A 25,107-nucleotide genomic window follows, 5' to 3' on the forward strand; every position below is an offset into this window, starting at 1 on the left:
GATTTATGCAGGAAGAGGGGAGAATGGATTTTGAAAAACAATTGAAAAAATGGGTATACCGAATGGGTATATACCACATTCGGCCACTAGCGGCGCTGAATGTAATGGAATAATTTCATTCCATTACACTCAGCACCTCTAATGCTGAATGCAATATATCCCCATGCTGGAGACCCAGAAGTGGGTCTTTTGAGCTGTTTTTAGCCCTGAGAGATTGGGGAACCACATGGCCAGATAAAATCCTCAGCAGAGTTGGATGTGGCCTGTGGGATGGGGTTTGGAGACCCCTGGCCTAGAATATATCATTGGCAGCATCACTGTGGCTAAAACCTAACCCCAATAAGACAATGGGCCAGAAAAGATCCACTGACATCCCACTCAGTTGTGCTCACACCTGTATCCCCAAGCAGAAATTCCAGAAGATGAGCTAGGTTTTCCTGCTGTTGGACTAGACTCTCAGTAATTCAAACCCGCATAAAAAAGCAAAGGTACGCTAAGAGGTTGTACATTTTGTTCTACCACTTGGAGAGTTAAATGCACATTGCTGATACACTACTCTGGACCAGGAGACAAACAATGGAGCACCACTTGGAGTAACATAATTAACTGCTTCCTGTTAACCTCGAGTCTGTAGTCTTTTCCAGCATTCAGGCTACCAGCAGCCTGCCTACATGTCACACTATATGCTTGCATGCTTATAACATTCTGTAAAAGGAAGAAACATATCCCAGCAATAAGCATCTAAGGGCACAATCCTAACCCACTTTCCAGCACTGACATAAGGGCAATGCAGCCCCAAGGTAAAGGAACAAACTGTGAGTGTCACCCAACTACAGCATATGATGCAGCACATGTCCCACTGGCATATCTATGACAGTGCTGGAAAGTTGGTTAGGATTTGGGCTTAAATGACATTAACGGGTGCTGGGGGGGCGCAGAGATAAGGTTTCCCCATGTCTGTGGTTTCTATATCCACGGGGGGGGGGGCCTAGAATGGATACGGAGAGACAGACACCTGTACTTTTTGAGACAATTTGAGTTCAAGGATACCATATTACTATTCAAATAATTAAACACATGTGTATGAAGCTTCCCACTTTATATAGTCTCTCTGTATAAAATGGACCTACCAGAATCTGCACAGCAGATGATAAGCTATCTAAAGGAAAATCAGGAAGGCCCAATGCAGAGGATTCTTGGGTGCAAAGTGTTGTTGCAAAGGACAAAAGTTGAGAAATTCTAGTAAGGAAACAAACAGCAGCAATCGTTAGTCTTAAATTCAAAACACTAACTTAAGGATAACAGATGTTATACTATTTAAGAGCATGACTGTAAACAGGCAGGTACACATGTACTCTGCATATATGCACAATCACATATCCTGTGCAGAATGTATGATCCTGGAGATCACAGCAAACTTCTTTTTAAAGGTTTTGTTGGGCAGGGGAGGATTGCCAAAATTTTAGAAGCTCAACTCAACTCTATATCCCTACAGCTAGAGACTTATAGATTACCAATGTTATACCCTACTAGCTGTTTCACACTGCTGCCCGTTAGATTTCAGGCTGATATTCTCAGAAAGTTGCGTGATACAGCCGCTTCCGGGGCAACAGGCAGTGGAAGCGGCTGCCCGGCACAACTTTCTGAGAAGATTTGGCTTGAAAGCAGGTTGCAGCGCAGAACAGAAATTGTCGTACAGCATGGGGAAGGCTTTTTCCTAATGCAGCAGATCATGGTTTGGCGACAGCTGCTTCAGGGGTCTCCAAACTTTTCAGCCAAAGGGCTGCATCAAATATCTTGCACGGTGTTGAGGGCCGGAAAAAAATTAAATATAAAATTTAAATAAATACATTAGAGATGGAAGATGAATGACTGAAATGAATGAATGAACTCAATCCTGGCTCAAATGTCCAGGATTTCTCCAAGCACCAACACAGCCCAAGAAATAAAGCACACACACTTAAATGGACCCCCATTCCCCCATCCCACAAGCACAACTCTGGTTGTGTTTGGTCAACTGGGCCAGAGACTCTCAGGGGATCAAAGACTGGCTGCAGGCCGGATAGAGGCTCTCCGTGGGCTGCATCTGGCCACCAGGCCGGGGTTTGGAGATCCCTGCAGTTGCAAAAAAAGTTCCAAGAGGTCATACACTCCTTCCATCCCCCTCCGCTCCAATGCAGAGCTGGGATGTAGGAATCCTGGTAAATTAAAACACAGCTCTGTGCTGTCCAGACCAGGGAGTTGCAGTTTAACAAACCAGGATATGAGACTGAAATCCAATCCCAGTTTTTTATATCCTGGTTTATAATAAGCAGTTAAGCTACAGCTTCCAGATTCAAATGACACATAGAGCCATGTGGTAAAAATAATAATACTGATAAAAATAGTAATTCCCAGGTATGTGAGGCGAGGAGGAAGTGCATGGGCTCACAATGGCCATGTTTATGATACCACAACATGGTTTCCTAGAGTGGCCCAATGGACAATCATGCTCTCTACAAAGTAAGCCATCGAAAAAGAAAACTAAATTCAAAGAACACATGCATAGATTTAATACATTTACCTCTCTGTTGAAACATTAGGTCCAATAAAATATAACAGTGCAAGATGATCCTAAAACAGAATACATCATATATCAGACTATAATGCTTACTGTACTCTGAAAGGCTCATTCTATTTTAGAGTAATTAACTTGTTGGTTCTGAGCATACTGCTTGAGGCAGTATGTAATAAAGATAACAACCCAGTCTTTTATACTAAAGTGCTTAGCTTCACAGATGAGTACCTTCATTTTTAATATTAATGTTAAGTCTTTTGCAAAGATAACCTTCAATTAAGTAATAACTGTGAATACACAACACACAATCTAAATCCTGTTCCAAATTGCAAGATTAAAACGGATGTAATGTGTACATGGAAATGTTTATTTCATTGCTCTTTGGGCTCGGGCTCAGAGTTCAGCAAGATTCCTTACCTTAAAAGGTAGATAATAGATATCTCTAGCTTGAAATCTAGACCGAAGAGGGGGATCTAGTGGGTTACCCAAATATCGGGGTACAGGAAGGCCCAGTGCAATCACTCTGAAGTTTTCGCTGACTCTAACTATTTTCCATGCATCCAATTGTGCTTTACCATGCTCCTAAAAAATTTAAATTTATAATTAGAAAAAAGCAATAGCTTAAAAACAAAGGCTAACTAATCAGATTGCTCAGTGGAGAGCTACTTTAACTAGACAACAAAGGATTTCAAAAACAGAACTTCTATGTAAGCTGCCTTGGGTGGCCAAATAAGTGGAAGAAAGGCAGAACAGAAATATAGTAATTAAATAAATTTTAATTTGTCTCTGATTTCAAGAACCTGCTTTTGCCTATTCAACCTTTGCCCACTTTTCTTTTTGGTTTTTGTCCTGCTTAATAAAGTCTTGTTATTTTTTACTTGGCTGCTTTTGGGGAGGGGGGGGACCAGAGCAAAGAGCTAAATTCCCTTACTCCCTAATAGACTGCTCAGGACGAATACTACAAAAGATAGAGGTTGGTGCTAAAGGGATTAGCCAAACCAGGTGGTGTCCCACTGCCCCTTTAATAACTGGCTCCTAAACTGAGGAAGACCCCAGCAATTCAGTTCATAGCCAGATCGGAGATGGGGTGAGAAAGAGCAATGCTTCTCCTCTTCCTAATGGCAGCATCGATTCCTTTTCAGACTGCTCCTAGCCACTCAGGAGATATCTGAGGGTACATAGGAAGTTCAGGTGCCTGTGCTACCTTCAACCATCATGATAGCCTCACCACATCACCATACCTGAGTATCAAGAAAAAATTAGGACAGCCTAACATGTTCCCTGTACCTTCAACAATTTGTCATAACGTTCTGCTGACATAAGAAAACGGCCATCTTCTAGCTGCATTTCCCTGTTCTCCAGCAAATTGTTCAATACTGGCAAGACATTCCGCTCAGCCTTCTCCAAGCCTTCCAGAACCAAGGTTCTACCTTCTGTAGCTGCACGAACGGCACACTGTCAACCAAAACAAAGCAAAACTGGAAGTCGAAACAACTGGATATTGTTCACAAAATGCAACTGACTGGTTTTGCTTATAAGTAGCCAGCACACCTCCTGAATACCTTCTTCCAACCACCCAAAAAGAGTGGAAGAAAAAGATAACTTAACTAATGACGGGAGAGAGAGAGAGGGAACATAATAGCCCATGTGCATGTGTGAGCATATATGTGCAGACTTGTGTGTAGGACATGGTAAGAGATGTATAAAAATGGAAGCAGAAGATTAAAATGAGAGGAGTTGGGAACATAAGCTGGGAGAAAGCCAAAATATGAAAGGAAGTGAGAATAGAAGAGTCATAGAAGAGAAACTCCAGCAAGAAGCAGAAAAAAAATGGAGATGAAAAGCCAACCCCTTCTTTCCATGCCATTTTCTCAAAAGAGAAACAAAACATACATGTGAAAGCTATCTCTCCCCATGGGGAACTAAACATGTTTTTATTACTTGGAACACTGATAGAAATCCCCAAGCAAACAAGAAATTCCATGAGTTTTAGACTTTTGCTTTTTTAATGAGTGGTTTGTATCAGATTAGCAATGAAGGGCAAGAACCTGAGCTGCTACCACTCACCTGATCAACATAGTAGGCAGTGCCACTTTGGATCTCTCGCCGCTGTTTGAGATCCGTTTCTGTTGTGTCCCTGGAGAGTGCAATGTATTCCACCTCTCGCTTGGTCAACTCCTGTAGAATGTCAGCACAATATCGCACAACAGAGATGATATATTTTATGTAGGTTAACAGCAATGAGCCAACACAGCCCCAGGATGCAGCACAATCTTAAATGTAACTGAGGGACCAATCCTATCCAGCTTTCCAGCACTGATGCAGCTGTGCCAATGGGGCATGTGCTGCATCCTGCAGGGAGGGGCGGTCACGGAGACGTCCCCAAGGTAAAGGAACAAATGTTCCCTTACCTTAGGATTGCATTGCAGCTGCATTGGTACTGGAAAGTTGGATAGGATTGGACCCTCAAACTAAGAAGCAAAACCTTAGATTGAAGTCAAATTTAGTGCTCACTTTCAGTCAGCATGACTTCATTTTTCTACAGCACTCCTGCTTCATTTTTCTAAAACATTCACCTCTAACTCACTGGTACTTGCTTCCATCTGATAACCTATTTGCTGTCTGCAAGAAAAGTATTTCATGTTAAGGCAGAAAAGTATTTCATGTTAAGGTAAACAAGAATCTTGCATAATTTCTGTCATGCATGCCATCACACATCCCATGGCTGTAGCATATCAAAAAACTATGTTTGCTATGGAGACTGCTTTGAAAAGGTTTTGTTTAAAAGTGGTAGATAATCTCAATAAAATAACCATAAGTACATTATAGAAGTCACTTTCATGAATGTAGTGGATCTCAAATGTAGGCTTCAAGACTCATTTCTTCTCTCTCCTCATAGTTACTCTTTGGTGAGGAAAATTCAAAACCCATTTCCTCCTCGTTATGAATCAGCACCGTGTGAAGTTGGTACAAGACATGGGAAGCCTGTGAACACCTCCTACAGAGCTCATGTTCTTTGACCACGTGGAAGTCTAGACAGCAATATGAGGCTGCACACGGGCCTTTGCTCCATGGAAGGAAGTTGAAAGAAATCTCTAAGCCCTAAGGAGAGCTCATCACATTGGGCATTGTGCTTGTGGGGGATGGAACAGAATGCAATGTTTTTGAATCGCTCAGCAACCATGAGAGCTAGGAGAGTGACTACTTAAATGTGCAGCTGAGATCATGGCAGCGTGCACACCACATACAAAATAGTAAAGCAAATGGGTTCCACAGAGGCTGCATCAAAAGTTCCTGATGTTCCATTTGAGAGACTATGGTTCAAAGATACACATACAGCTTACTAAAGCTAATTGAGTCTGGTCACCTTCTGAATGGGAGACCAACTGGTAACCCACCTGCCTTCTTAATACAAAACTCTTCAATTCCCCAGAGTAAAAGATATAAAACAACAATAAATATACCAAAGACTTGGGGCAAAAAATAAGTGAAGAATAATAAGCATTAAAAACTCAGTTGGAGAGAATTCTTAGTCTGAATAAAATAATTCAAATACAGGGAAATATTTATAAACCAGTGGTTCACAAAGTCGTCCTTAGGAGGAGGGAACCACCTAAGCACTTGCGGGGGTAGAGGGATTGCAGCAACACAATTCTGGCTTACCTGAAGCCAGCAACAGGGTCCAGGGGTTGCAGGAAGCCCCATAGACACCTCCAAGGGCTCCCCAAGACTTAATAAAAAAAAGTGATCGGAAGTCACTTCCAGTTATGCAGTTGGAAACTGAGCAACTCCTGGACCCTGTTGCTGGCTTCAGGTAAGCCAGGAAAGCCCCCCCACCTTCCCCAGCAGCAGGATGATCCTGGGGATTGCATTGCTGCGATCTTCCTGCCCTTGCCCTTTAAGGGGCCAAACCAAAGTGCTTCCCTGGCTTGTGGGCTGTGACCCACCAGTTTGGGAACCACTGTTCTAAACAGTTCTTGATAATAATCAGACACCCTCTCAGCACACACAGACAGTCACTTTACTTCTAGGATCTTCTAAGAGAAACTCCCGTATCACATGCTACATCTTTGTTGGATAGGTCAATGCACATCAATGCACACACACACAAAAAACATTGTTACCATTCAGTTCCCCAATGAAAATTAAACAGTTCTTCAAAAACTTACCAAATACTGCATGGCAATTGATCGACGGAGAGGTCCAGGAGGTCCTATAAGAAAGACGTCTTGGCCTAAAAGGTCTTTTTGCATTATCCATCTCAGATGGTGAATTACAGATTGAGCAAGAGTATCTGAAGCTAAATGAAAAAAAAAATTAAGATCCAAATTAAAAAGACGGGGAAATATCCTGGATTTTTTTCTGTTTCGTTTTTGTTATTTTTATACCTTTCCAACTACCTAGAGCAGTGGTTCCCAAATGTTTTAGCACTGGGGCCCACTTTTTAAAATGACACTCTATCAGGACCCACCCAGTTTTATAAGACATTTTAAAAAGGTGATCTAGAAAGAAATAATATTTGTATTTACTTACAAGTATTATTTTATTTATTTATTTTCAAAAACTTGACCCATTTCATGTAATGAGGCAGCACTAATGAGTATACTTAAGGCTTGAGGGGGCTTGGTTATGTGATCCAGCCTTCACCTGACCCCACTACCTGTCATTGATGGACTTGGGAAAAAACACACCAGAAAAAAGAGGCTCAAACATTTATCTTCCTATATTTACACAAGCTTGCAAACTGCAGGAGCTTAGCTGTTTGCAGGACAGTTAGCAGCTATCTTGCAAACTGCAGGAGTTAGCTCTTCTCAAGGCAATTAGCAGCTATCTGACCTTTGAATAGCCTCAGGGCTTGAGGCAATTAGTTATCTGATTTTTCCATCACCTGTGTTTTCATTGAGACTCTGCAGGATCCACCAGAAATCATGACCAAGTGGGTCCCAACTCTCAGTTTGAGCAATACTGCCCTCAGTCTTTAGCATCCTATAAGTGGCTTGTTGCAAGGTCAAGAGCCAAGTTCAAAAGCAAACTCAGTGGTGATGGTCTGCAAGCTTTATTTCGTTGCCAGCAACAGGCTTCTCAGGGACTCCTGTCCAAAATGAAGAGAGCAATGAGGGCTATGTGGGAACTCTCAGAGCTCTCAGAAAAAAGCAATTTTCCAGTGTGTGCCTCTCCCTTATATTGAATTCTGGCTCCTTTGTTTGAGGAGTCTTACATTTCATTGGCTGATGTGTGACATCAGAGATGGGGGCATACTCAGGATTGGCTAGAGATCACTTTACAAGCATTTGATTGGTTAGTTTCAAGTTACAAATTCCAAAAAAGGCAAATTGTACATTTGAGACATTGTTTCCAACAACCACTAGATGGCACTCTTTACTCATTTATTACAGAACTGGATTTTTGATATGTTTTGTGCTTATTTCTGACCTTGACAGAGTTAAACTAAGCCTTTTCGTCTTTCCTTTATTAATTCCCTTTATATGACTTTGTTATAGTGATGCATAGTAGTATAATGTTATTTAATACAAGACAAACTAACTTCTTATTGTAAATAAGAATTTTAAGAGACCTTTCTTTATTTCAATTAAATCTAGCCCCTCCTATCAGCTTTTAGCTCCGACAGAGGTTCTCAGGAATGTTTTGCTAATTAGAGGCTTTCTCATAGATGTTATTTCTGTTATCTTCTGTCTGTCAAACAAGATAAACTGTCTTCTCATTAAAACTGCTTCTAACCTGTGTATGACCCTTAATTTTATGTTCTTGGTGCCAAGAGATATCGGCTTCCTGATTAATTGGTACAGGGCATCCTGCTTCCTCCCTAGTTCTCTGTATGTTGTAAATCTGTCTCTGAGTTGTAAATCTGTTACCCTGAGTCTACAGAGTTGGAATGCTTTTCTTAAGATAAGAGTTCTAGTGTCTCCTTGTTAATTAACTTCTGCCAGACTTCTGCCTCCTCAAGGTTACAGGGATACAGCTCCTATATTCCATACCTGTGAGCTGTCTGTGAGACAGATCTGAATTACAATTTTCAAACTTGTGGCTTTAAGTAAAACTTAATAACTTTCCACCTTTCTGTGTATTTCTATACTGTTATTTAACTTTCAATAACATCAGGCAATCAAACTTTACTCTACTAGCTAATTTATATGTTGATTACACTTAAGGCATTGAAAGATATTTGCAAACAAGTAACCATTATAATTTCTTTGGAACTTCTATGAAACTGTGATCTAAGAAGCCCTTCCCAGTGTTTATCAAACTGTATTTGGTTTAAAAAGGAAAGCCTGAATGTTTTAAAATGCAATAATGCTTTTTCCCCTTTCAATTCTCTGCTTAAAGCAAACTTGAAGGTGGAATTTGCCTCTCTATTCAGAGAGAATGCTTTATCTCAGTGGTTCCCAAACTTTTTCGGGCTAACGCCCCCTTGAGGCCCAGGAAAAATTCCTAGCGCCCCCCCACCTCTTTGCTTAATAGTCTACTGCAAATACAAAACAAGTAATACAACACTATAAAAAAAAGCGTATGTATTTGACAAATAAATCTAGTAAACAGTATTTAAAGTTAAATATATAACATTTAACATTTTTAATAAATAACATTTTTAAAAAGCTAAATTTGCATCTCTTCTGCAACTACATTGTCTTCACAAGTTTAATGGGATGGATGTATTTGGTATAGGGATATCAGCTTATCAACATCTGGCTGGAAGGAACTAAGCAAAAGTCTTAGATCCCCACGTTCAATAATGTTCAGTCTGTTTCTTTGCTTGGAAAGTAGGTAGGCGACTGCATTGAAGCCTCACTCCACTAAATATGATGTAGGGAAAGCAATGAAGTACATCTTAACTTTGTTCCACAGTGCAGGGTATCGGTCAAAAAAAATTTTTTGTAACCAAAAGTCTTGATATGACTGTTTGAACTTTGGCCTGAGCTCAATGTCATTTTGGAGTGAAATAAGTTCTTCCTCTACCATTCCTGTTTCATCATTGCCGATATCTAGGAATGGATTTATCACCCAGTCTGGTATCTGAAGCAGAAAAAGATCCTGAAATCTATCAGACATGTCTCTGTGCAACTCATCCAGGTGTGCACAATACACTTGTAGGTTATCGTCTGGTATGCTCTTCTCCTTCTCCAATTCAGAGAGGTTCGGAAACTGAAAGAGCTCACGACGGGCTATGTTACGTCTGAACAACTGTAACTTCGAGCGAAACGTGGAGAGAACAGATTTGACTTTGATAAGGCTAATCTCATTTCCTTGCAGTTGCAGATTAACTTCGTTAAACTTTGTGAATACATCAGACAAGTAGGCGGTATCATGCTTGATGTTTCTTAGTTCATCAGAGAAAACAGGATTGGAGTCTTGGAAGAATTCAACAACTGTTCCAAAAACTGAATAGAAACGTCTCAGGCAGTTTCCCTTTGACAGCCATCTAACTTCTGTGTGCAACAACAAATGTTCAAAATCTTCATCGTTCTCAATGCAGAGCTGTCGAAACAATCGAGAATTGAGAGCATGTGCCTTAATTTTATTTATCGCTTTGATAATAGTGTTTAATGATTTGTGAAGTCGACTGCTTAGGTTTTTTGCGACCAAATGTTGCCTGTGAATTACACAGTGGACCGTAAACACACCAGGTACAGCTTTTTTCAAGAAACTGATGAAGCCACGGTAACGACCTGTCATCGCAGGTGCCCCATCTGTTGCACAAGCAAGAATGTTGGTAAGCAGGATATTATTATTATTATTATTATTAACAGTATTTATATACCGCTTTTCAACTAAAAGTTCACAAAGCGGTTTACAGAGAAAAATCAAATAACTAAATGGCTCTTTCTCCTTGAAAAAAGTCTCAACAACACGAAATACTGACTCCCCTTTTGTATCTGTTTCTAGTTGTCTTGCAAATAACAGCTCTTGAACCAAACTTTCATCTTTGACAAAATGAACATAAGCAAGAAGCAAAGATTGATTGCCTGGAAGAATGGACTCATCTAATTGTAAACCAAATTCTATCGTTCTAAGCATGTTGCACAATGTGTCTTCAATATTTTCAGCCATTTCATCTACTCTTCTTTGAACAGAGTTATCACTGAGAGGAATAGCTTTAATAATTTGTTTGGGTGACTTGTGTAGAACTGTGCGCAGAACCTCACTGACTGCTGGCAGAATAAGCTGTTCCCCAATTGTATGAGGCTTACCAGATCTAGCAATCAGCAATGAGATGTTGTATGATGCACGCAAACCATCACTGGATTGCTGTGAAGTGCTAGCAAACATATTTACAATATTTTTCCTTTTCTGTAATTGTTCCCGAAGTGACTGAAAATATGCTAAGTTTTTGTCTGCTTCATCAGAGTGCATTTTCTTCAAATGTTGTAGGAGCCTGGAAGGTTTCATGGCTTCATTTGAAAAAACTCCCTCACACAGTAGGCACATTGGTTGCTGCTCGTTATTTGGTGCTGGTACAAATCCATATTTCAGATATTCCACACTGTATTGCCTACACTTCTTTTTTGTTTGCTGTGTTGGAGCCATATTTTATTCTGGAACAAGAATATGCAAATTCTTTGCAAAGCACGCACTCACTATTTGCAGCAAACTTTGCAACCAACCTTCTCTGCAGTCTGCAGAAGTCTCCAGCAGGCCAAGTCAAGAAACACCTGTGCAAATCACACACCACTACTTGCAGCAAACTTTGCAACCAACCTTTTTGCATCCAGCATCAACCATCTTGTATATGTATAAATTTATAAATAAATATGTATAAATATATTGCATATATTTTTTATCTTGGGGCGGGGGGGTGCATGCATGACGGGATTTTCTTTGGGGCAGTGCAGGCAGGTCTAGAGGGGTTGGGGGGGCAAGACTAGTTAGGCTGCAATCCAAGCCACTTCATTTCAGGGGGCTTACTTCTGAGTAGACACAACTGGGATGGGGCTCAGACTGGGAGATAGAGGCTGCAGGTGCAGGGGGGGTTGGGAGGGGGAGATTGCTGGACTGGGGGTGAGCCCAACTGAGTAATGGACCTTACTTATGAGTAGACACAAGTAGGATGAGTAATGTTTTTAATGTAATGTATTGAGGCTGCAATCCTTAAGACACTTTCTTGGGAGTAAGTCCCATTGAATATAATGGAACTTACTTCTGAGTAGACAGCCTCAGGATTGCACACTTATACTTCCTTCTCCTCTTTTACCTGGATATCAATGGAGAAGGCTGCTGCTGAGCTGTGTTGGTCCCAAGCAGGCAGGCAGGCAGGCAGGCAGCACAACCCCGCTGCGGAGGCTGTGGTGGCGATGGCAGGCACAGGCAAGCAGCTGTGGCCACACAGGCAGCAGGCAGGCACCACGACCAGCGTTGAGGCTGTGGCCACACAAGCAGGGAGGCAGGCGGCAAAGCGGCGCAGGGGAAGAGCACTCACGAGGCTGTTGCCTCAGAAGTCTGGAGCGCTCTGAGCGGTGAGGGGGGGAGGAGCCTCCTTCTCCCGCTCATTGACTCCAGGCAGAGAAAAACAAATCAGAGGCGCGCAAGGACAAAGCGCGCCAAATTCAAATGCTGGCCGCCTGGAACCCCCTTTTTTTGGTGGCGGCCAGCATTTTTCACCTGGCCTGACCTGTCACTGCCCCCCTATCGCCCACTTTGTCCCCATCGCCCCCCTAACGCCTATTTTACTTTCAACGCCCCCTTGGATCTTTCCAACGCCCCCTGGGGGGCGCTAGCACCCACTTTGAAAATCACTGCTTTATCTGATGCTCTGGTATAAGCTGTATACTAGCTGTAAATCTGCTTCCAAGAGAAGCTTAAATCATTTGTCATACTACCAGTTAGCCTGACAGATGGAAAATCCAGCTTCTTTTCACAAACAGTGCTCTGCTCTGAAGCCTGAACCATTATCTAGTCCTTGACATTCCTTCAGACTGATTTACCGCCTGCTTGCAATTTTGCAGACAAAGACCAGAAAAATGTTTTTTTCCAAACATATAAGCATTGCTATACATATAAACACTTTTCTTATTTCTTAATATTTGTTTGTGAAATGCTAAACATATAAACATAGCATTTTGTTTTAAACTAATTTAATTATAAACATCCATAAACACAGCATCAACATTTCGTTCATTAAACTTGTAAACATTTGAACATTTTCTCTATTACACTACTAAACATATAAACTATAATGTGTTTGTATTTATGAGCATGGCATAATGGCTTATGGCTTTCATGGCCTTGCCTCAGCTGAGACACTGTCCTGCAGCAGCCATGCTCTTTTGAATTCAGCACCATTGCAAAAGGGCCACATGGTATCCCATGCAAGTATGACATGGATTCCCTGTATCTGGAGTTCCCCAGAGACAAATAATTCTAGCCAACCCTCCTGCTGAAATCAGCATGTGCCACCAATGCTGGTGGAAAGCCAAGCCCCAATGGTTACATTAAAGGTTCCCAAACTTTCTTTGTTCATGACACCACCTCATACACGCAAAGTGATCCTTGTGTCAGCTCACAGCAGGACACCACAGCGGAAACAACATTCCCGATGAATAATGGTGGGACCTCCTTCTCTTGTCCAGCTCTCTCTCTCTCTCTCACACACACACAGGAGTACACTGACCAGTGGCATAGCTAGGTCATTTGACACGCCCATACATTTCTGTCACCCCATATGACATAATTAATTAATTTTTCAAGTGATGTCATGGCTGGAAGTGACATCATCAAGCAAATTAAAATAATTATAAATAATTAACTTAAAGAAAAACAAATAAATAAGGGGGAGCCAGCCCTGTTCCACCAAGTGAATTTCCTCTGTAGCCTGCCTGCAATAACACCCCCCTAACACAAAAAAAAATCAGTGAGATTTTCTGCCCTACCCATTGCGCAGTTCAATTTAAGTTCTTCTATTTCAAGCATATTACTATCAGGACCCACCTGGCTTTACAAGTCTAAAATAGAAAACATTCACCTTACCAGCTGAAGCCTCTGTTTTATTCTTTTTATGGGGGGGGGGCGCAGCTGTCTTCTGGAACATTTGTTGAGCTCCACATTCATCAGATTGGGACCGTTCTGGTGGCCTTGCATTCCCCCTTTGCCTGATGTGACCACAAGTCAAGGCACGTTTGCTTACTCACGAGCAAATGCTTAGTTCTGCTTTCCATAGGGCTCAATACATTCGTCAGCTTGGATGGGGGACTTCCTTCTCAGGTTTTTTAGGGGGTTGCGTTCACCGGATTGGGACCATTCTGGTGTTGTTGGATTCCTCTTAGCCTGACCTTTCTGATGGACTAAGGCAGTCGTTCTCAAACTCTCAGGGAGACTCAAACTCAGGGAGAGTTTGAGATCCACTAAGTGTTTGCTCAGAAGGCAGGGGGGCAGGGGGAAGCCAGAGATACGATGCCCAGCATCACACATCTGATCAGGGCACAGGGAGGTGCTGCCACTCACCGCCATCTGCAGCAGCCTCCTGGGGGTGAGGGGAGCCTGGCACCAGCCTCAGCAGGGTTCCCACACAGCTCAGAGCCCTCCAGAAGGCGATCATGACCACATCTGGTTTTGCGATCGAGAAACAGGAAATGGTCGCGATCACCTTCTAGGGGACTCTGCGCGGCGTGGGGAGACCTGCTGAGGTTGGTACCGGGCTCTCCCAAGCCCCAGGAAGCTCCTGCAGGCAGTGGTGAGTGGCAGAGCGCCCCTGCACCCCAATCAGTGGTGCAATGCTGGGCATCACGTTTCTGCCTTCCCCCTCTCCCCGCCCCTTAAGGGAGAATCGCCCAGGGCTCTCAGGCTGGGGTGTCATGACGCCCCAGTTTGAAAACCACTGGACTAAGACAAGTTTGCCTACTCGCAAGTAAACATGCGACATGGCTGTTTCACTTTCCACAGGGCTCCATGCATTGTTTGTTTTCTGGTTTTTTGGCCATAACATTTGATGGTATGGAGATATTTCACTCCAGTTTTTTTCATTGCATTCTGCTGTCATGTCTGCATCCAACCATAGATAGCATGATGGGGTTATTCCTAACCACTGCAATTTTCGTAACTTGTGGTGTCACACCCCCCCCCCGGGCTGGTACCTAGGGCGGACCCCCACCCCCACTTATCGCTACCTATGCCACTGACACTGACAACAAGACGTGTTATGCAAGAGTACCAGGTATTGGGGCACAGAAACCAGGCAAGAGCATCCAGGTATCACATGCTGTTACAGTAGAACCACCAGATCACATCAGCAGTAATACAGAGAAAGAACACACGCAAAACACGACCAAATGCTCAGTTCCCATAACACCATGAACCTCTCTTCCTTTCTACCCATGTGTTTAGAGACTAAACCAGGGGTGTCAGACCCGTTTCATACAGCAGGCCAAATAGCATTCACACTGCCTGCTGAGAGTCAGAAGCTATGTCATTTATGATAACCAGAAATAGGCACTGTTCTCACCTAGGAACTAACTAGCTGCAAATGATGGAGAAAATATGCAAATCTTGATCATATATTCAAGGGACAGGAGAACCCAATTATCATGCAGACTGCCCTTTCAGCAGCACCACTTCTGCCAAGAAGTGTTCTAATATTTTCCCTACCATGTGAAGCAGTCCATAACTATGGTGATCTTAAAATAGGCAACAGACCCTCTGATCTCTATGCAATAAGTGAGATACTGCTCATGAATCACAACTACAGCTGTCAGGTAGCATGTTTACATATAATTGTTACACACAACATACAATATTTCATAAACATTTGGCTCCACTATTACAAGCCAACTGAAAATATCCTCCATCTACTGAATGCTAGGTATTTTGCTAAAATGGCAACAAACCCTCTGAAAACACAGATTTACAGCACAAACCTATGTGTGACTACTCAAAAGTAAGTTCCATTGTGTTCAATGAGGCTTACTCCCAGGAAAGTGTTATAGGTAAGTACACTTAAACTCAAAATCAGAACCTGTTACCAGAAATTCCAGCCCTCCCTAGACATGCTAAAGATTGAAGCCGGAAGTGGGACCTTAAATTTCCTTGAGATGTTGCATTTTTCTGGGTGGTTTCTAATAAAGTTTGTCCAAAAAAAATCAGAAGTCACTTTTTTTTCTTATAACAGTCCATCTGAGCCCGCAGAAGCTGCAGGTGGACACACCTAGCCTCCTGGGGCTCTGAAGAGCCTCTGGAGCATCCAGGTCTTGGGGGGTTGTCCCACGTATCCGCAGTTTCCGATATCTGAGGGGGGAATGGAAACCCTACAGATACCAAGGCACGCCTGTACAGTTCATTCAATGGCCTCATACAGCCACAGAACTGAAAGGCCACAAACACAATCATGCAAGTGACGGGAAAGAAGCATATGACAGACTTAAACCTTATTCCATGCAAAAGGTGAGCACTATACCCACCTTGCATCACACATACACACAGAGTCAATACAGGAGCAATAGTCTGAAACTACAGTGTAAGGCAAATATGAAGGAACACAAACAAAATGAGAAAGGAAGAAGTGTGTGAACCGGTAAACAAGGACATAGCTGTGGAGGGCTCACTCCCATGGCCAGCAGTCACAGGGATCAGCTGTTGTGCTAGTCTACTAGAGTGCATTTGGTCTCTTAAAAGCAATCAAATGAACCAATGCAGTCGATTCATTGGAAGCCAAACGAAGGGCACAGCTTCCAGAGCAGCAGGGAGACCAGTACATCAAACCATCTCTAATAAATAACCAAGTTGACACTTTTCTGTTCAAACCATGTTGCTGTGAAACATGGAGAAGTAACGGGAAGAACCTGCACCACATAGATGAGATTCCAGTGCCTACAATGTGTGCTGCTACACTGCCAATCCCAAGTTTTGTGGCTTTTCTGTATTTGTACAGAACTGCAAAATACATGCAGTCTTTCCTGTAGTTCTGTAAAAGCCAAAGATTTTACATTTAACTAGTTGCAGCCTATTTATCCACGGATTTTTTTATCTGTGGATTTGTCTCAATGAGAATGGGGTGGGGGAACTGAAAGTCACATACTCCTTTGCCGGCGCTGGTGTTTCTAGGCAGCCCAAAACACTGCAAAAAGGCTCCGCCTCACCCAGGCAGGGAATAGCCCTGGAGCCATGGAAGAGGTTCCCCTTGCAAAGGAACAGTAACACTCCTGGAGCCCCTGAGCCAGCAAAGAGGCTGAAGAGGGGAAGGGGGGCAGAAACCTCTGCAGCCAGAGCATGTGCAGCAAGGTGGAGCTCTTTCACTCTCTCTCTCTCTCACACACACACAGGGGCAGCTTCAGAGGGAATTGCTTTAAAAAAACCCAGGGAGTGTTTGCCAAATCCCCCCCCCCCATGGTACAGGCTCTCCTGCTCCAGCCTAAGGAAACAAAACAGCCCAGCAAGGCTACAATCCTCTCCACAGTTTCCTGGGAGTAAGCCCCATTGATTAGAATGGAACTTACTTCTGAGTAGAAACACATAGGACTGGACTCTCAAAAGGTCAGCATCCCACCTGTGAAAGAAGCAGGAACAGCTGGCAACGGGGAGGCAGGAGGGGGAGGGGATTGCTTAAAAAAACCCAGGGAGTGTTTGCCAAATCCCCACCCCCAGATGGTGCAGGCTCTCCTGCTCCAGCCGACACAAACAAAATGATCCACACTTTCCTGGGAGTAAGCCCCATTGACTACAATGGGGCTTACTTCTGAGTAGGTAGACATAGGACTGAACTCTTAAAGTCAGCATCCCACCTGTGAAAGAAGCGGGACAGAAGCAGGAGGGCTGAGTATGGATCGGAGGGGAGGGGATTGATAACAGCTGCCTTAGTTTCCTTCTATTCGGCTGCAGCATATTTGCATAACTCTATGGGATTTAGCACAACGCGTTTTTTGTTAATCACACAGAGTCATGGAATGGAACAAACGCAGATAAATGTGCACTGTACACTGGTTTTTCCCTTGCTATGGAGAGTGCTTGGAACCAATATAAGAACCAATGACTAGATGGTGTAGTTGTTAGAAATACAATGATAACTGGTGTGAGTGTTTGTTCTTCTTGTTCTTTTAGCTCTTCTTGGGAAGCACACTTTGCAGTGATACAAGCCTGGCAGAACATATGCAATCAACCATAGTATTAGAAGTTCAAGCATAGCTTTCTCGCTTTGGAACCAAATGCTGCTGCTACATTTTGCATTAATAAGTTCAGCTCCTTCTATTTTTAGTAATGACTTCAAGAAAAGAAAGTTGGATCAAGCTTAAGAAATGCCAAAAATAGAAACAAAATTCAAGAATGCAAAACAAGCTGTCATGTAAAGAAATCATAGATGCTACACAGCATACAAGAATACTCCAAAGCCTCAGGGACTCTGCCCTCTGGATATAAGTGCATTGAAATGCACATGTCTTCATGTCCTACTAAACAGCTCCCCACCCCAAGTATTTTAATACTTTTATTCAGTTTCCCCAAATTGTTACAATTTCCTTTAGCTGGAGCAATGAGAACATAGGCTTGAAGGTTCAAGTTGGTAAACACGTTTAAATTGACTGTACAGTTTCAAGTTACTAGCATTATTATTATTATTATTATTAACAGTATTTATATACTGCTTTTCAACTAAAAGTTCACAAAGCGATTTACAGAGAAAAATCAAATAACTAAATGGCTCCCTGTCCCAAAAGGGCTCACAATTTAAAAGTTCAGCTTGATATTTTCAACTAGTTCAGTGGTTCTCAAACTCTGAGGGAGTTTTACTCCCTAAGCAATTCTTTGTGGGGGAGGGGCTAGCGCAGTGATGTTCTGAGCCTCCCTGAGCGCTGCGGAGAACTGTGCAGCGCTCCCCACAGCTCCTGCAGCCTCCTGCAGCCCTGCCTACATAACTTAAGTCAGAAGCATCCTCCCTCACCTCCCCATATGGACATGACCCTGGGGATCGCTTCCATGCCTCTCTTTCCCCAGCCCCTTAAAGGGACAGGGGAACCTATACACAAACTGGTGGGTCACGACCCACCAGTTTGAGAACCACTGAACTAGTTCACTGATTATGACTGAAGGCAACCTTCACCATCTCAAGATACTTTACCTCAATTTGCCTGCTTTCTTCTACACTTTCTGCCACAGCCTACAAAAACAGCTTGCTTCTGTGACTAATTACACAGGCCAACACACACTTTGCTTCCTTAAACGTTACACCAATTCCTTTGTATATCAGGGGTGCTGATTCAAAAAATGGCATCCGTTTTGCCCTCTCACGTCTAGTTTTGGAGACATGAGGAAGCTGCTTGAACCATTCACTAATGAGGCTACACTATATCTCCAAAACTAGATGTAATAGGGCAAAATGGATGCCATTTTTGGAATTGGCACCCCAAATTCATATCAAACCACCATAAAGTTTGGGAAAAACTTTTCTGACCCTCAATTTTGTAGGCCTGTGTTATTATCCAGGGCATCTTCACCCAGAGTTGCCTGTTCATCTAAATGCCCACCACCATCATGTTGGAAGCTATTGTTTGCTTTGGCAGAAAAGAAAAAATGAACATCAAAAGGCATCCCTCCCCACATTTGAGATTGTTTGCAGTAAGAGTGGATATGCTGAGTTTCTAGTCTCCTTTTCACACTGCTTATGCTATGTTTTTGATACCTAACTGTGGCAAGGGAAATAGTAAAAGTACAGTACCATCGATAATATTACTGTTGGGTTGGAAATGTGATTGCTTTACTTATTTTTAGCCTGGAGTTTACATATTAATAGGAGAAGTTATTGTGTTAGCATTCTGATGGGCTTAATAAAACTGCACTGAACTATAGTTTTTGCAAGCAAGCAGCACTAACACATCTTGCACTAGGCCTACCCATGGTATATTCATCTGCCCCAATAGCACATTGGGCAGCACTACTGACCACTGGGGTTATAGGAATTGGCCTCCCAGCTGAGTCCTCTGATGGACATGGGCCCACAGCCCTGAAAACAAGCAAAGGGCTTCCCTAAATTTAAGGATGCAGACTCATCTACAAGATTAAAACAAAATGTTGAAATAATAGGTCATCTCACAGTGACAGACACACACACACCCCATATTTACTGGGAAGCAAATTAGTCTTGGACTCAAAGGCTTTGGAAGACAAAATTTAAATACTGAATTGAAATACTTTAGTCCCAGCTCTCCTAGATTGCAACTACTAATGCTGATCAGATAACTTGCTAGGATCAGGACCACAGTTGACTATATTGTCAGGTAGCTCAGATTGGGGAGGCTATGCTCTCTGAATGTGATAAGAGAGCTGCCTGGCTGGGCTGAGAAAGCAAGATGCGTGTGAGATGCAAGATGTAAGAGGTGCCTTGCAAGATGCAGCCAAGCGAAGATGAAAGCCATGATGCTGTCCAACTAGAAACAGTTAGCTCTCAAGAAGATCTTTCCCTTCCCAGTAGGATACCAGAAGGCTAAGTCAGGGAGATAAAGTAAAAACATATTCAACTTTATTTTGAACTTAGTGTCTTGATCTCACACATAGAATTTGACTGACTGTTTTTTTCCTTGTTCCATTTTAATCCCCAATAAATATTTTCCTTGATGGATTAAAACCAACCTGCCTAGTACTTTAACCCAAAGAGCAACAGACCTTCAATTTCTAATGCTTTGCTCAGCCTTGCACAGTATTCAAAGAAGGCCTGAAAGTGTGTATGATTGTGTAGTGATGCATGGATGAGAGAAGCAAAGCAAGGAGGTTGGTGAAGACACCCCTTGTCCATCTCTCTCCTTAGCTAACTCGGAGTGAGAGCTATCAGTGAAAAGACAGATTCCCAGCTTGGGGAAGGGATGGTAATGTGACCCTGACTCCACATTTCTGGTGCCAGTGATCTATTGGATTTGACATATTCTCAGGGTGGGAGAAATATCATATTTTCCAGTGGGTTTGCTGGTCCTTCTTAACACTACCCTGGAGATAGCCACAGTTGCTAAAATTAGAAAACATTCCATCTGTTGTGCAAACTGTTGTTAATCTTAATAGGGAATAGAAATCCCTAGTGAAAACTAAAAAGTGCTCGTTTCAAAAACTACTATAATATAGTTATATAAGTCAAAGACAATAAGAATTTTTGGAACTGAGGAGTATTGTGGCTATTGTAATGCTCTGGGATTAATGTTTCTATCCATGCAATCCTGTATATGTCTACTCAGAGGTAAGCTCTATTAATGGAACTCATGAATAAGTCTACCCACTGGGCCTACCCTGACCACAGGATTAGCATCCACTGATTTGACCAACTGCAAATCAAAAAAGACTGTACTGTATTTGGAAAAAAAAATTTATTCCAACTCTGTTTGCTCTAGTCTTTGCATTCCCTTTACAGAGTCAGATGAATTTTTTTTTTGTTAATACAGTGAAGTTTTTTTTGGTCTGCGGGGCAAGGACAGGAGCAGAGGCAACACTGCCTTCGCCTTGCCATCCCCTCCTCTGGTGGGAAGCTCTGCAGCCAACTGGGATGAGGCGCAGCACCTCTGTATACAGAGGGGTTGGCAGTGCTACCTCAGCTGCCCTCCATAAAGGAAAAGCGAAGAGCAGGCAGAGAGCAGTGAATGCAGGAATGAAGTCCCCTGCTCCCTTGCTGGCACCTTCCACCTTCCTGCGCACGTGCTTGATGGGCCTTCTCCTCCTCAGGATGGTGGTGGATGCCCAATCCAGCTAGAAACTGGTAAGTCTCATTGGAGCATTGTCGAGGAAAGGGCAGAAGTGCCACATGCTAATGCCACTCTCCTCTTTGCTTCCCTAGTTCCCATGTGGTCAGCCCTTGGATTTTGGTAACCACGCAGAGTTCCAGAACCAAACCCCTGAGGATGTGAAGGGTCCACAGTATAGGATTGCATCCTGACTGGGAAGCTACATTTGCTACATTTAATAAGGTGTTTCATGTTGGACTCCTAAGAAAACTGCCCAAATTTAAATGATTTATTGTGCAGTCCTATGTATGTTTGTGCAAAATGTCCCATTTATTTAAATGCGACTTATTCCCAGGTAAGTATGTATAGTACTGCAGCTGGAACCCTATATATACGTCCCTGGGAGTAAGCCACATTGAACTCAATGGTACCTTCTTCCAAGTAGACATGCACAGGATTATGCTAGTTTTAGTGTTTCCTATGATAACTGCTGATGTTGCATGTTTATAGGATTATATGTCTATTGGAATGTTGAAACCAAATTATATGGTAGATGCCTTCTCCCAAACCTTGAGGTCTCAGCATTAGCAGATGAAATTTTTTTTTTTTTTTTGCAAAGAACACACTGGCTGTAAGGCAAGTTATTCCGCTATAGATAAGCATTTTGTTCTCTCTCATGTCATTAATAAGAACACTTAAAATTGTAAATACCGACTCAATAATTTGTCAATTTAAGAACAGCTGTTTAAAAAACTGACAGAACTTTTGTGAGCAAAATTTGACAAATTCCTTAAGATTATTCAAAGTTGTTTATTTTAATAAGCTTTACAAGAAAGATATAAATATAGATATATAGACACACACACACTGTAGGTAGCCTTACAAACATGATGCAAGCCAGAAGATGGATTAAATAGGAATGTGTTCTGGCTCCCTTCCTCTTCAACTGCTTCATAAATGACGTAGTGACTGACTAAAAGGAGACAAAATATTTCCCTTACAGCTGGGAGCAGAAAAATTTCCGTTTTATTTTATGCTACTCAGCTGGCATTCACAAATAAGCCTGCACATATTGCTTGCAGCTCTGGGTCTCTTTGTGACTGCTGATAACTTACAATAAGCTATGACAATTCAGAAGTTGTGGCCTTCACATGCAATTCCTCTCTAGCATAAGTAGAGTAAGAAACAAATTCACTTATCAAGGGCTTCTCTGACTCTGGAGGTAACTGGTTTAGGGCGCAATCCTAACCCTTATGTCAGTGCTTTCCAGCACTGGCATAGCGGTGCCAATGGGGCATGTGCTGCATCCCACAGTTGGGTGTCACTCACGGAGGCCTCCTCAAAGTAAGGGAATGTTTGTTCCCTTACCTCAGAGCTGCATTGCCCTTATGTCAGTGCTAGAAAGCACTGACATAAGGGGTTAGCATTGCACCCTTAATCGCATCCAAGCAATCAAACTGTAATTACTGCTTGAACTATCAGGGGCTCTGCATTTATCAAAGTTCATAAAGGCTACCAGATTCTGTCCATTCTGGACATTTTGGGGAAAAAAGTATCCTCTCTAACCTTTGTTTAGTGCTAAGGTTCACAGGAAACTTGCACTTGGAAAATTGAAGATTTTTCTCAATCAAGCTAAAGTTTATTTAAGTAAGAAATAAAACAACAAGCATTTCTCTCCCTGTTTCTTATGTTATGCACAAGTGAGAAATCACTTGCAAGTAAAAAACACTCAGCCTCTCTCTCAAGCCCTCATCCCTGAGGGTTCAGAAGAGAGGCAGTCTTGTGACTTCCCGAGCGGTCCGAGGGCAGATTTTATTTTAAGCCAGCAGAACAGACAATTCCTGCTTTTTCTTACCTTCTCCAAATAGCTGGTACAAAAATACTTGCTAGAAGCAACCTGCACATGCCAGAGAGGTGAGGGAGGATGTAACTGACAGTGAAGCTTAGCTACTAAGCCAAGCTGATACTTGTGAACCCCAGGCCAATATGGAAATAAAATGAACAGCAGTTCCTTCTCCCACATATCTCCATTCATCTTATTTCACTTCATCTTCCCATCATCTCCATCCTGAGGCAGCTAGCTAGTTGGTCACCTACAGGCTCTCTACATTGTCCAACAGACTCTCAAATCAAATTCTGCTTTCTAATGAACCATTACCAAAAAAATTGCAGTAGCAACATTTGGCAGGAAAGACTGTTTTTTGACTTTTGTCTCTCTTCCTACTAGAAATATCATCAAATGTTAGAAGTTTGTACCTTGCATACATGGTCATATCCATACACATAATAAAACAGTGGCACCCGAAGTTGCTTCCTTCCCCAGGTGACTGTGTACTTAAATGTTTTGCAGGAAAATGGGCAGAAGTCACACTCCACAATGATTGTGATTAATAATTTTATTGAATGGAGGCTTTCCTGTGTTCTGCCTGTCATAAAAATGAATGAAACTGCTCTTTTATCTGCACAGGAGTACTTGCCACCAGTCTGGAACTCCAGATTACAGACAAGAGCTGTGGGAGACAATTCACAGGTATTTTAGAAGACCAAACTCTACTAGGTTGTGGTAGGCTAGTCCAGCTACAAACCCTTGCTAATATTTTAAGCAGATTAAAGATTTGTAAGCCAAGCAATGTTACTGAATGTAAACAGCCTTATCTATTAATTACATTTCTATCCTATGCTTTCTACAGGGAGCTCAGGATGCTATCCAGTGGCCCTTTCTAATCTGCGGTCTCGTTATCCATTGATTCCAACATCCACAAATTTGTGGATTCTGAGACTGCAGACCAGTCACTGGCACTACCGGAAGTTACTTTCAGGTCATGCTGAGGCCTGTGATCCCCTCCCTTGTGCATGACATGCACAGTAAAAGTGTTTGAAAACTACTTTTCACACAGATATGTTAAATTATTGGATTGCTTGGAAACACTTCTGCAATGCATTCTGGGGCATACTAGGGCCAATATAGGAGGTTACGGAACTCAGCATGACCCGGAAGTGGATTCAGGGAGCGCCAAAAACTGCCCTGCAGCTAGTGTGGTTTGCAGGGTTAAGATAGGGAACACAGTTTTTTTTAAAAACTTTTTCCTTTTAAATGTTTTTAAAGTTGACTTTACCATCAGTGGATTTTGGCGTCCGCGGTGGGTCTGGGAATCAAATCCCTGTGGATGACAAGGGCCCACTGTGCATGCATCTCCATTTTATCATCAAAACCAATCTGTGAGACTAAGAAATAGCTCAAGAGCGCCCAGTAAGTTTTATAGAGGACTTGAATCTGTGCCTCCTCCATTTCAGTCCAACGCTCCATTCACTAAGGACTATTCACATTCATTAATCTGATCGGGTGCATGCCAACTTTGGTCTTAACTCAAGAAGAATATGTAATCTTACTGTAGTTCACTGGAACAAGTTCTGGAGTCCTTGGAGTTTTGAGCTTGTAGGAAACATCACCAATGGTAACAGTATCACCTGAAACACAAAAGAATACTTTTCACTGGTTATTGCCTACTGGGTTTGGACAGAAGACCTAGGTTGAAATCCTTGTTCAGCCATGAACCTAACGGAGCAACCTTGGGCCTGCCATTATCACTTAGCCTAAATTAGGTTACAGGGTTGTACAGACAAAAAAGGGAAAGGATTCATGTATACCAACCAGTGCTCTTTGCAGGAAGGGCACCATTTTCACATAGTTGTATGTGAACTTATTCTATCATACAACAGATAGTTGTATGTGAACATATCTACAACGGTGTTTCTGAATCAGTGGCACAGGTACCATCAGTACTGGAGGTGGTTTCTGGTGGTACTCATGGGACTCCTGGAACCCTGCCACCCAGCAGCAAGACCAGGAACGTGACACAACAAACAGCAGTCGGAGACACAGCTTGACAGGAAGAGCTCCAAAGCATGCTTTTCCGT

General features: G+C 42.5%; 1 protein-coding gene across 1 annotated transcript in view; it reads right to left on the reverse strand.

Moving 5' to 3' along the window:
* The window catches only part of VWA8 (von Willebrand factor A domain containing 8), a 127,518-nt gene that overhangs the window by 97,109 nt on the left and 5,302 nt on the right, over window positions 1-25,107 (reverse strand). Inside the window, exons 2-8 of the mRNA XM_066619382.1 lie at window positions 24,580-24,657; window positions 6,727-6,857; window positions 4,625-4,735; window positions 3,845-4,012; window positions 2,975-3,139; window positions 2,564-2,613; window positions 1,131-1,239 (exon numbers count right to left, since the gene is read on the reverse strand). Of these exons, the coding sequence (XP_066475479.1) occupies window positions 1,131-1,239; window positions 2,564-2,613; window positions 2,975-3,139; window positions 3,845-4,012; window positions 4,625-4,735; window positions 6,727-6,857; window positions 24,580-24,657 (812 nt within the window). The remainder of the gene's footprint in view (window positions 1-1,130; window positions 1,240-2,563; window positions 2,614-2,974; window positions 3,140-3,844; window positions 4,013-4,624; window positions 4,736-6,726; window positions 6,858-24,579; window positions 24,658-25,107) is intronic.

Source organism: Tiliqua scincoides, chromosome 3, assembly GCF_035046505.1.
Source record: "Tiliqua scincoides isolate rTilSci1 chromosome 3, rTilSci1.hap2, whole genome shotgun sequence".
Taxonomy (NCBI): Eukaryota; Metazoa; Chordata; class Lepidosauria; order Squamata; family Scincidae; genus Tiliqua; species Tiliqua scincoides.